This window comes from Salminus brasiliensis, chromosome 6, assembly GCF_030463535.1.
Source record: "Salminus brasiliensis chromosome 6, fSalBra1.hap2, whole genome shotgun sequence".
Taxonomy (NCBI): Eukaryota; Metazoa; Chordata; class Actinopteri; order Characiformes; family Bryconidae; genus Salminus; species Salminus brasiliensis.
Window position 1 is genome coordinate 33733847 of NC_132883.1, and position 12122 is coordinate 33745968.

A 12122-nucleotide genomic window follows, 5' to 3' on the forward strand; every position below is an offset into this window, starting at 1 on the left:
GTTATTCCATGTGGTTTTTAACATGACACCAGGATTTCGAGGCTTGGAACCAATTATGTATTGCATCTGGCAATAAAGTGTATACCCACATTCATATTGAGTAATCATTACCAAAAACATCTCTTATTACAACTACTTGTTTCTCATGCGTGTTTCTGTTGATATTTTGGTAAATTGTTCTACATTAATACTGTAAAATAGTAAACTGTTTTTATAATGGGAACTTCTAATTTTTGATGCGAGTGACTTTTCTGTTATTTATCGACTGCTGCTGTGAAAGTGATTATGTATAGTCTTGTGATATCAGTACAAGTCTGCATTAGCCTTCTTCATTTTGAACTCGGATTTGAATGCACTGTTCATGGCTGGTTTAAGAGCAAACAAAGGCGCAGTACTCCAAATTTGTAAAACGTAGCATTTCCATGATGGTTTTTGTTTTTAATCCGCTATAATTCAAATGCAAGCACACAGAAAGAGTGTATGTCCCCACATGATTTTCTTAGCATGATGAAAGCAGCAAAAAATAGACAAGCATTCAGAGGAAAAAACAGATGAAAAGCATTAGACCCACAGATATTACAGGACATTTTAAGTGTTTCTTCTTTTTTTTTTTTGATTTAGCAGGGCTAAAATGTAACCGTGCTTGGATGTGTATAGTTTTATTGAGCCCAGCTATTGACTAAATGAAATTAAACAGTGATAGTGAGGAAAACCGATGAGCATGTCCAGTTTGACATTTTGGTTTCCATCTAAACAAACCACTGGATGGTAACAGTGTTACATTCCATCTGTGAGGAACATATGTTACTATTATAAATTATTATAATAATTATTATTACAAGCCCAGTTAATTATTCTATGACAATTATGTTTCCTTCAGGGAAAATTCAAGCTGTAGGATAAGGCTTATCAGAATCAGAATCAGAATAATATTAGATTCTCTTATAAGTATTGTTTATCTTATCTTACATTATCATCCAAACTTACAAACCTTGCAAGGAAGCCCATTATACATTCTTAAACAGTACAAAAGCCTTCCCTTTTTAATTAAAAACGAGATCCCTTTTTCTCAGAGGGCCTTATATCCTTGCAAAATCAAAGATACCCAATACCTAATACCCACATGTCATTTTTTTCTTTCTTCTTTTTCTATTGTTTCTCTCTCTCTCTCTCTCTCTCTCAGTCTTTCCCCCCCATTTTAAGCATATCACAGATGGCGCTTTTGTAGGACTTGCACTGAAGTCTATAATTAGCTGAATGTGTGTGACTTGCCAGGTATCCATGCCCGCCTCTCTCCTGCAGCACTTTCAAATGGCCAATCACTTTGACATCCGTGCTGGAGCTCCATTACACCTGCACCATTATTATTGGCACATGCATACTCATTCAAGTCAGCTATGTGTATCACAGCAGACAGAAACTGTAGCTTTGTCTGAAACTTGAGCCAGACTGTTAAATGTTAGAGGCATGCAGAGGCACTGTTGCTATGTTGCGATGCCTACAAAAGTAACCACTCGAGAAAGCTAATGTTGCCCGCATAAGGCAGACTTAAAGCCAATTAGTTTTAGACTTTCAATTCAGCTTCATAAATATGCTAAATGTAACCTTATTCAAAAGACTTTTATTGTCCAGTTACACTTTAAAGGTAAAGTGAATAAAAGTAAATAAAGGTAACTCATAATACTTCAACATAAACCTTTGGAAGTCTAGACTTGTTATTGCCATTTTGCCAAACTTCACACTCATAACTGCTGTCCTCTCATAATGAACATTAGCTTTATAGACCCTATAATAGAACCCTGTGGAACTCCAAAAAATATGCTTAAGCTAATGGTTACCTAATAATTCATAGTTATTTCTGCATTATGATTAATAATAGAATTATATATGTAGGGTTAGGTTACATTTTTTTTTCTTCAATTAGGGCAGGTCAGAACAGCATTTTATAGGCTTCAGATACCTGTTGGTGTTTCTAAAAGAGCATCTGAGTTCTCATAATTCTCAAAACAAAGTTCTAATATGTGTAATTCCTCCTACGGATTAAAATACACCCAGTGTAGATCAGCAGTGTATACCTTGGCTAGTCTTTGGCTTTGGAGATTTATTGCATTTTAGGCTACAATTTTTTACCCAGTTTTTGGTTTTAAAAATCAGTTGGAATTTAGCAGCAGAAAATGTCAGCAAATGTTGAACAAAACACACATTTTTATTTTGGCACTTGTAAACAAGCACATGTAAGAAACTGATTGAGTTCATACCTGTCGAATTCTCATCATGGAGCAGAAATCAACAAACAATTAATATATATTCATACGTATTCACATGGATCTAATAGACGTCTTCAGCTTCATGGTTTTTTTTTAATGTTGAGGTATAACATCTCTACTCTAGCTTGGGTCGCTTTTGATCTCCTTTTGCATTCTTGTCATGCCCACAACCCCCTGCAGAGAGAAACCTCCAACTTCAAAGAAACGGCCTTGCCTCTCCCAATAAACCCCATAAACTCATTAGACAGGAAAAGTGAGGGGGAAAACTTTTGAAAGTGCTAACTGTGTATTTTTAGTTCAGTAAGACATCAAGTGATCCTCACTACAGCACTACAACATGAGACGTGTTGTGTGTTATGTTTTCTTAAGTCAGCTTTCTATGAGATGTGAAAGCTCAATGACGGTGGCAGAGGCAGTGAAGTGAACTCCTATGGAGGTAAAATGAATCAAATTTCTTGCACTAAGTAGAAGTAATTAATGCTCTGCAGGATTCAAATGATCACTGTTGATAATAAAACAACTCTATTTAAGATTGATTAAAAACACTGAGGCATTCTGAGGTTTGGACATGTAGTTTATATGCTGATGATTAGTGGTCATGTAACTCTATTACCTGTTAGCTGTGTTAGCCTCAAAGCCACAGTGCAAACTTTAGACACCAAACATGACCTGCTGATTACACATGCTTATTGCATTTGATCTGATGTACACTAATGTACATGCAAAAAAGGTTCTATCTAGTATGGGAAAGGGGTTCTTTGCCTTATAACAATAGTGAAATCCTTTTTGGTGCTTTTAAAAAATCTTCAAAAATAATCCACTATAATAGACCATTGACCCATCTTGAATGGTTCTCTGAGTTTCTCTCATGGTTCTAGAACCAGTGCCTTTACTCAAGAATGCTTGAAAAATGCGTTTTTCACTAAGAGTGTAGGAGTTTGGAAATGTCACCCGGTATTATGAAGTAGACCTCTGTGAGCAATTACAATAAAACTGGGGTGCACCAGGAGTCAACAGATAACACATCTCCCGGCATTTTTTCCTTAGAAAGTTCAGTGCAGATTATTACATTGGGTTGGCGTGGGTGGTTAGTGTGTTTGCATGCGTGTAAGTGTTGATATTTAAGGAACTTTAAGGACTGTCAGGCTGTAGAGTTGTGTATGAGTGCATCATCATTCTAAAAAGGCTGTGTTTTCTTCCAGTTTACAGAGTGTACTTGACCTCACTAGGTATAAAATATGCTCGCCTGGTGCTGTTTGAACACACGCTCAAACACACACTCATATAAGGGTGCGAAAGGCAGCGAAAACATTTAGACAGAAGCCTGTTAATCTCTCCAAGTGTTCAACATCTTATTTAAAGCGCCCATATTCTATATGCCATTATATTTGTCTACTATAAATAAAAATATGTATAACATTTGTTTGGTTGAAAGCATTAATAAATATTATACATTAATAGTTTCTATTACTGTAAATTAATCTGGTTGCTTTTGCTGCTGTTGTTGTTGTTATCTTTAACACTGGCATATGTAAATAATCTCTATTGGGATTGGCTATCCTCTATTGTGCTTATTCAAAAGGCAGTCAAAAATGCTAAACAGAGAGTTGAGTTTGTGCTGAAACCCTAAAAGATATTGAAAAAAGAGCTTCAGACAGGATATTGATACATTGAAGTATTGCATAATTATGTTTAACACTAAAAGGCTTATTACACACTGAGGTGTAGTACTCAGTAACTACAGGGACTTCTGTACAAACTGGTGGAGCTAGTAATGGAAGTTTGTGATGGGACTTTTGGCCCGCCGGCTAACTTTTTAAGGGGTTTAACGGCAGGCTTTTTAAGAGGTTTAACCCTGACCACTTGATAGCAGTGTTGTACTCCGCCTTCAAATGCCGCTGTTCTGACTGGATAAAAAGTTAACTTTTCTTTTGCTACAATTGTATAAATATGATAGTGTGTTCTTGCACTATAACAGTTTAATTTGCAATATCCGTGCATCACTCTTCCTTTAATCACCATTTTTACAGGTGACCTCAGTGACAGCCAATCAAAATAGATATGCTAATGACCTCATTCATGTTAATAACCATTGTTGAGTATTAAATCATATACAAGTGCATCAAATTCTTTTATGTAACATACATTGTTGCTGTATTTCTTAAAATACAGTAATGAATAACAACTACTTTAAAACTGTAAAAAGTGTAATTTCTTTAATCTAGTGATGATGTATGGTAGCAATAGGCCTGCAAGCCTGCATAAAAAGCAGTTTATTTAAAGCACCCATACTTTATATATATTTTTCCACACTCCATTTGTAATATTAGTGTGCAAGGTATTATCAATATAGTTGTTCATCCTGTTGGCAGCAGAGATTGAAATAAATCGGTAGCTGTCACCAGGTATTTTAATCCTGATAGGTCATGATCGTGTCTGTGTGTGTGTGTGTGTGTGTGTGTGTACGCATGCCTGGTAGCGAGGTTATGGTCCTTGCATTTTCACATTAGAGCTCAGAGCTGAAAAGGAACAGCTGGCTCCACTGCACCATAAAGAAAAAGAGTTAACATGATTAAATAGAACACCACCTACTGCATATGAGAGAGAGAGAGAGAAAAAGAGAGAGTGGGAGAGAGAGACTGAGCAGAGAGAGAAGAGGACAGAAAAAAGTGCAAAAGAAATAGTGAATAAGATAAAACGAGGGAGAGAGAAAGTAAGGGAGAGTGGTTTGAATGAGGGAGAAGGAGAAAAAGAAAGAATGATGGTAGAGTGAGAAAGAGAAAAACTGAACGAAAGAGTGGGGGCAGAGTAAGGGAGAGAGAGGGGATGAGCAAATACAGAGGAGAGAGAAAAAGAAAAGACAGGGTGAACAGGGTGACTAAGGGTAGAAGAAAGAGACTATGAAAGAGAGCAAAAGAGAGAGAGAGAGAGTAAGACAGAGAGAAAGAGAGGATGAGAGAGCAAATGGAAAAAAAGAAAAGAAAGAAAGGACACAAACCAACCAGTGATACTGAAGGTAGGAGAAATAGAGACTGTGAGAGAGAGAGATAGAGAGAGAGTAATAGTAAGTAGAGATGTAAATTGTGGATTTGGGAGTAAAAGAGGGAACAGGAATAGTCTGAGAGGGCCACATAAAGAGCATCCACTTCTTGGGAAATAGCCTGCTTCTTTTTTTCAGCCTCTTTATCCCCCTCTCATCTTTCCTCTCACTCTCTCTTTCTTCCCCCTCCCATGTGTGATGGAGCTGAAAGCCAATATGGAAGCATCATAAAAATAGCTTCATTGCAGCCTTGCAGGAGGAGTCTATATGCATCAAATACTGCATGTACATATATTATACATGCATGTGCTACACTGAGCAAAAGCGCAAGGGGGAAAGAGGCCCATTCATGAGGTTTTACAGTGTGTGCATATGTCCAAAACCAGTGAAAGAGTGCTTGCTTTTCAGCTGCCATTTTCTGCAGGATTTTCACCTTCATGAATGCAGTTCCATGCCTCCAAGCCACATGAGTCCATGTACGCATTTCCCCTCCTCCATTAAAAAAATGTCCATCCACATTGGCCCTTACAAAAACAAAACAAAAACCCTTTGAAAACGCTTGCGTGAGCGTGACTGGGCAGTGTGTGGACCAGGCTCATAAAACTCTATGCTACACAACACAAAACGTACAGCACATTCTTTTTTACATCCTGTTTATGAAGTCACTGTGCAAGTGCTTTGTGCAGCACTCTTCTTTTAATGGCACACTTTTTTTACAGGTGACCTCATTAACAGCCAATCAAAACAGATATGCTAATGAGCTCATTCATATTAATAACCATTGCTGAGTACCTGTCCTGGTGCTAAAATTCTTGGTCAAATTCAGCAACAAATAGAAATCTTAACATCATTAACATGGGATTAAATGGAACAATAATAGTATTTATCTAACAGTGGAACTTTGTTGCGCTGTTTGATAGGATGCTCAATCCAAACACATTCAGATCCACCCTGGTCTCAAGAAGATTTTGTACAAATGTGACTAAAAAGTATACTAAATATAATTTGACTGTTGTGCTTATGGTAAAATATTATGACCTGAATCTACTACACACTAAACCTAATTCTAACCTAAATGGTAGCTAAACCTAACCAAACTTTTACCTTAACCCTTACCTTAACCTTAACCATAACCACAAGCTAAACTTAACCAAAGCCTTACCCAAACCCTAAACATAGCCATAGTAGAAAGTAAAATTTCACTTTTTCCATCCATTAATTCCTGTTGTATGAGCTTCATAACTGAGAAAAGCAGAATGTTGTTTGCTGTGACGTGACATGACAGACGGGGCTGTATGTATAAGGCAAAAAACAGGAACTGCTTGTGAACCATGAAATGTTCAAATTATTCATTATATATATATATATATATATATATATATATATATATATATATATATATATATATATATATATATATATATATACATATACACAAATATCTTTGACAAGATAAAATTAGACCACAAGTAGCGCCTCCAGGTCCTAGCGCTTTGCTGTACTTTGTATTTGTATGCATGGGCACTGCTGTATGTAAAATAAAACTGTATGTCAAATAATAATGTGCATTTATTTAGGAGGGCTGAAGAACAGAAATTGGGGGGTAGCTAAATCCCCTCTAAAATTGGCCTAGGGATGACCCTGCTTCAGATTATCATTGGTTATTTATATAGATTATTGTCAACACTGGACTCATTAGCATGTGCAACAGATTTTACATTGTGCTCTGGGTACAAAGCATGCTGACAATCCAAGCAAAATAAATAGAAAGGGAGCCCAGAAATCATGTGCTAACAGAATGTTCCATCATTATTAGCAGTCCATTTGCAGTAACTGTGCTTGATGACAGTTTGAAGTGAGAAATAATATTTAAAACATCATCTTGCCACCTCTGTGAAACCCATAGGTTTTGTTACAGCCAATGGCAATTAACAAGAAATTTAGCCACTATTAGCGATTTAGCAAGCATGCTAGTTACACCACAGAGACAGCACATAAAACAAAGCACGGCAGAACTTGTCATTAGCAGCCAGTGAGATTTTGTCAGTGCACTTTATCTATTTCTGAACAAAAGGCAGTGAGGACTAATGAGTTGGCAGAGTGGTGTAAATGAGGCGTAGCAGTCTGTGTGACTGGTCTTCTAAAGGATTTAAAGTTTTTATTATCACAGCAAAAGCCACCAAAAGCCTGGCACCAAAGCAAGCATACTTAAAAGTTTCTCACAGGGCATTTCCTAATGCCCTGTGAGAAACATCATGCTGAATATCATCATGCTGACTCGGATCATGCTGAATATCATGTTGCTGACTCGGATCACCATTTTTGGAACGCTTTAGTTTTAGTTGTTATTTCTTAACATTTAACTGGAGGCCTTTTAGTCACCAGTTATAACATTAACATTAAGCCCCAAAGATACATTGTAAACAGATTATGATTGGATCACTTAAACAACATTTGGAGGTGTTGGGAGATGGATCTCATGTACATTTAACACAAGTGCAAAATGTGCTTTCGGTGATTGGATACCACCAGGCAAACGGAAATATGTCAACAACAAACAAAAAAGTTAATATAAGTAATTATTGTGGATATTGGCTTCTCTAATGGTTGTTAATGCCAAGTGTAAAAAAGCTCAAGGTGTTTAATATCAGCTTTTCAGCATTGCATCTAGCACAGTTTAGTTAAACACAGTTTAGTTTCCCTGCAATTTTAACATTTTGAAACAAGTCCAATATCAAAATCGTCAAGTAAATTTTTAGAAATAACTGCGTTTTGTAAAATTAGCTGTTTTTAATTGAAGCACTTCACTTAAGTCACAGAAAGAACGACACACTTTGATGCTGACATCTATAGATACCAAAATGCCATCACTAGTTTGTTGTGGTTAAGCATGGAAATAATCTCTGGGATCTAAGACCTTTGAGGTTCTGGTAAAATATTGCAGCTGTCAGGTAATATGAAATGTTGAAATGAATGAATGAGTAAAATGTACAAACACAGTACACAAACAAAAACAGGAACAACAGACATTCTACAGTCCTGTCTGCCATCACCTTTTTGTTATTCCAGTGCAGACCACATCTGCCTCGTTTGTAAATGTAATTTCCTGATTGCAACAGCTCTGATGATTATCAGTGGTAAATATGGCAGTCTCAAATAGGCTTTTATAACTGATGTTGATGTGCTTTGCTACTCAACACAAAAAAATCCACCAAACTTTCCCATTAATTGTAACCATTATTCACTTAATGCATGAGTGTTTTTTATGTTGGTTGGTGATCAATGCCAAATGAGTCTGGTGTCAGCTGTCATACACTGGTCTCAGTAAATCTGTGTTTTTTTCTGTTAGCAATGTGATTTCTCAGTGCTCTTGTTCCATTGATTTAATTTGTAAAGAACGTGATTTGTAAAATTGTATGTTGTTTGTGTCACAAAATAACATTCTGAATAGGAAAACACATAAAGGCTGTCTTCTGCACCTTTTATATAATGATAAAAGACAAAGTAGCATATAGAAAGCTCCAGTTCCATGTTCCAACATTGGCATGTCTGCACCATAACTTATTTACAAACATATATAAACATATTTAAACAAGGGGACATTGCAGTGTTGGACATTTCTGAATGGATCAATGATTTGGCTCTTCAGCTTGCTTAGAAACCACATCATTGTATATCAGGTAGACATTTAAAATACTTTATATTTACAACTACTAATATTTAAAAAATATTGTGAACTCTGAGGCCAGGTCAATTTACAGTATAGATTTAGCCTTTTTACAGGGTCAAACATATCTACTTGTATGGATTATGGATGGAACTATCACTGTGAAAAAAGGAATTCACACTTTGTTGAACTCTTCTTACGGATTGATACTGTATATAACGTAGAATGTTGTCCCTTTTTTTTACAGTTTTGCATGCAGATACATTTTACTATGCAGAGCATAGGTGTGCATGTTGTGGTTTTATTGTTGTTTTCATTTGAACCTATGTACTTAAAAAGCTCTTGGAATTATGTACTTAAAACAACTGTAGATGCAGATGTCTATACCATTAAGGACTGTGCATGTACAGATTTTATGTCGTTTAAATATCAAAATATTGTACTGTATACTGTATAATATTGGATACTGATAATAGACTGTGTGTTTTCATGCAGGGAGAGCTTTAAATAAAAAAAAGCTAATAAATTTGCCCTCATGAAATCAGTCATCAGCTAATTGGTTTGTAATGAAATAGGAATTAGAATTGGCTAATAAAAATCATGAACAGTGTTATCTACTTTGACTGGATTTAAGATAATTTCACTCTGCAAGATATATGCCAAACGAGTCTTGTGCTAATTACTACAGAAGAAGCAATCTTTTTATGCCCCATAAAGTATGCAATTTCGACCATTGTCCTCAGAGGGACAATAAACTGTTTGGCATCTTTTAAAACTGAAGCCCTGTGTTCAAAACTTCAGTTTCACTCTTCCTTTTACCCTAACTTTACAAGTCTGATCTCACTTTGGGAAAGTGCAGTGTGTGTTAACTTTCGCTACATTATTTATATGTGGTCCATGTTTCAGAGCAAGGCTTATTGCTGGCTAGGAGCTTGAACTGCGCTCCGCCAAACTTGAACTCTCTCAGGGCGAGAATAGAACATCAGTCTTTGAATGCCTCACTTTGCTAATGGCCTGCTTTATATCTCTCTTAGTGGCTGTCCTCTTCCTATCTCTCTCTTTCTCTGACTTTCCAGTCTCATTTCCACTTTCACCTCTCAACTCCATTTCATCAGCCTTCCCTGTTTATACTGCCCTTGCATTACCAGGGTGCTTCCATTTTCTTTTTAAAGGAATCTTCTAAAGTATTTAAAGGTATCCTCTAGTTAATCAAACCCTTGTGTAATTGAAAATACATAGGTGTCATGAAATAGCTACAGCAGAGAACACCGAAACTACTAAAAGACCTTCAGCATCTTTCACAATCAGTTTCCACACAATTCCAGACAATTCCAGGTGGTGCTATATGGCCAAACCAATGATTATAAAAAACATGGACGCCGGGGGCCATTCTCTTCCGTTGTCTTAGAAATGAAGACCAAATTTGCTGCCATGTGTTTTTGCAAATGTGCAACTAGTCTGCACAGTAGAGACTGGAGGTGGAGACAGACTCATCTATTCATTTGGCAGACCCGCCCACTTCTCACAGCCTCTGGTCACCCTCATTGAGGCGGTGGTTGCTTGACTTTTGAGAGACATTGCTCTGTCCATGTTTTGTACAGCCATTGAGCCATTCTGTTAAATTAACATCAAACATGACCTTCCCTCAAAAGTGTTTATGGCTTGAAAATAAATATAAAAAACGAATCCTGGGGAAGGTACATAAAGTCCTTCACTTTCTAAAGCATAGTACTAAAATGTACATAAGGTTAAAAGTACACATTACATAAATGCTTTACAAAATACATGCAATTTCTGACAAATTTGATGGTTAATTTGTATGCAGGAAAGCAGTTATTTTTCTAAACCCAACTCTCCAAATTACACTAATCTATTTCCATATATAAAGGATTAGTGTCTTCTTTCACAGCTCACTCAATCTTAAATCATGCATACTTTATAAGCTTACCTAAGCAACTATGTCTTAAATTAATACAGTACATTCAAAAGTAAAATTATGTGGAAAGGGTGAGATTTAGAGCGAGTGGGTGTAAGAGGATTATGGAGGGAGGGAGCTATTGTTCCTATGAGTTTGCAGGTGTCTGTGTGTTTATTTTTGTACATATGTGCGTTGTACAAAAATGCAGCAAATTTGCTAAAAAAATCTCTGATCTCTTGATTGTCTTTCTATTTTTCGCCCCTCTTCACATTCACACTCTAAATTGATTTGCTAAAAGAGGGATATACTTCTTCCTACAGAGATGCCATTCTTAGAAAAGCTAATATGTTTTATGTAATATATAATTTATTTTTTATTAATAACTATGGGTCTGACTCATTCATTTATTCATTCAGTGCATGCATTTGTTTTTCATTTGAGTAATCTAAAAAGCTACTTTCATGATTACAAAATTAAACATTGTATTTGTTTCTCCAGAAAAAGGAGTGGCTCTGTCTGAACTGTCAGACCCAACGACTAATGTCTGGAGGGCTGGACGACTCACCTCTTCCTGTTCCTCATCCGTCTCCAAAGCACCAACCAATGGGCTCGCCCCGGCATCAAGCATCGGCCAGTCAGCAACCAGCTCAGCAGCCGACCTTTCAAAAAGTCTCCAGTAATCAGCAGCAAGGGCCCAAGGCAATGCCACCTCAGCAAAAAGGCCCAGCAGCTCAAGGAGGTGGTCCTATTGCCCCCATAGCAGCCAAAATGGTCGGCGATACGAAAGCCCCTACACAATCTACAGCTGCTACTTCCACATCTGTCAGTGAAGCACAGAAGAAGGACAAGACTACGCCCAGAATGGACAAGGAGCCTGAGAATGTCCCAGCTATAACTGAGGATTTCAAGCCTACTCATAAGAAAGGAACAACAGAACCTATACTGACCACCACACCTACTAAAGATGATAAGAGGGAATCACAGCGATCCAGATATTATGAGGTAATCCTTTCTGTAAGTCACTAAATAGTTATGGTATTTACATTTTTAAAGTTAAATGTTTAACATTAATGAAGCTCACGAATATAAAAAATGAGGGAAAAGTTGAAGAGTCCAAGCCACTTCATGTAAATTTCATGTTAGATAATTCACAGCTGTTGGAAGTGTGTTATTTATGTCTAGAAACAGTGATATCAGACAAGAACTGTTATATTTACACTTAAAGCAAGG

The 12122-nt window shown here is 36.7% G+C and overlaps 1 protein-coding gene across 6 annotated transcripts in view; it reads left to right on the forward strand.

Moving 5' to 3' along the window:
• bsna (bassoon presynaptic cytomatrix protein a) overlaps positions 1-12122 on the forward strand; it is a 135266-nt gene that overhangs the window by 93161 nt on the left and 29983 nt on the right. For all 6 annotated transcript variants that reach the window (XM_072682111.1, XM_072682113.1, XM_072682112.1 and 3 more), the window contains exon 4: positions 11391-11894. In XM_072682111.1, the coding sequence (XP_072538212.1) occupies positions 11391-11894 (504 nt within the window). The remainder of the gene's footprint in view (positions 1-11390; positions 11895-12122) is intronic.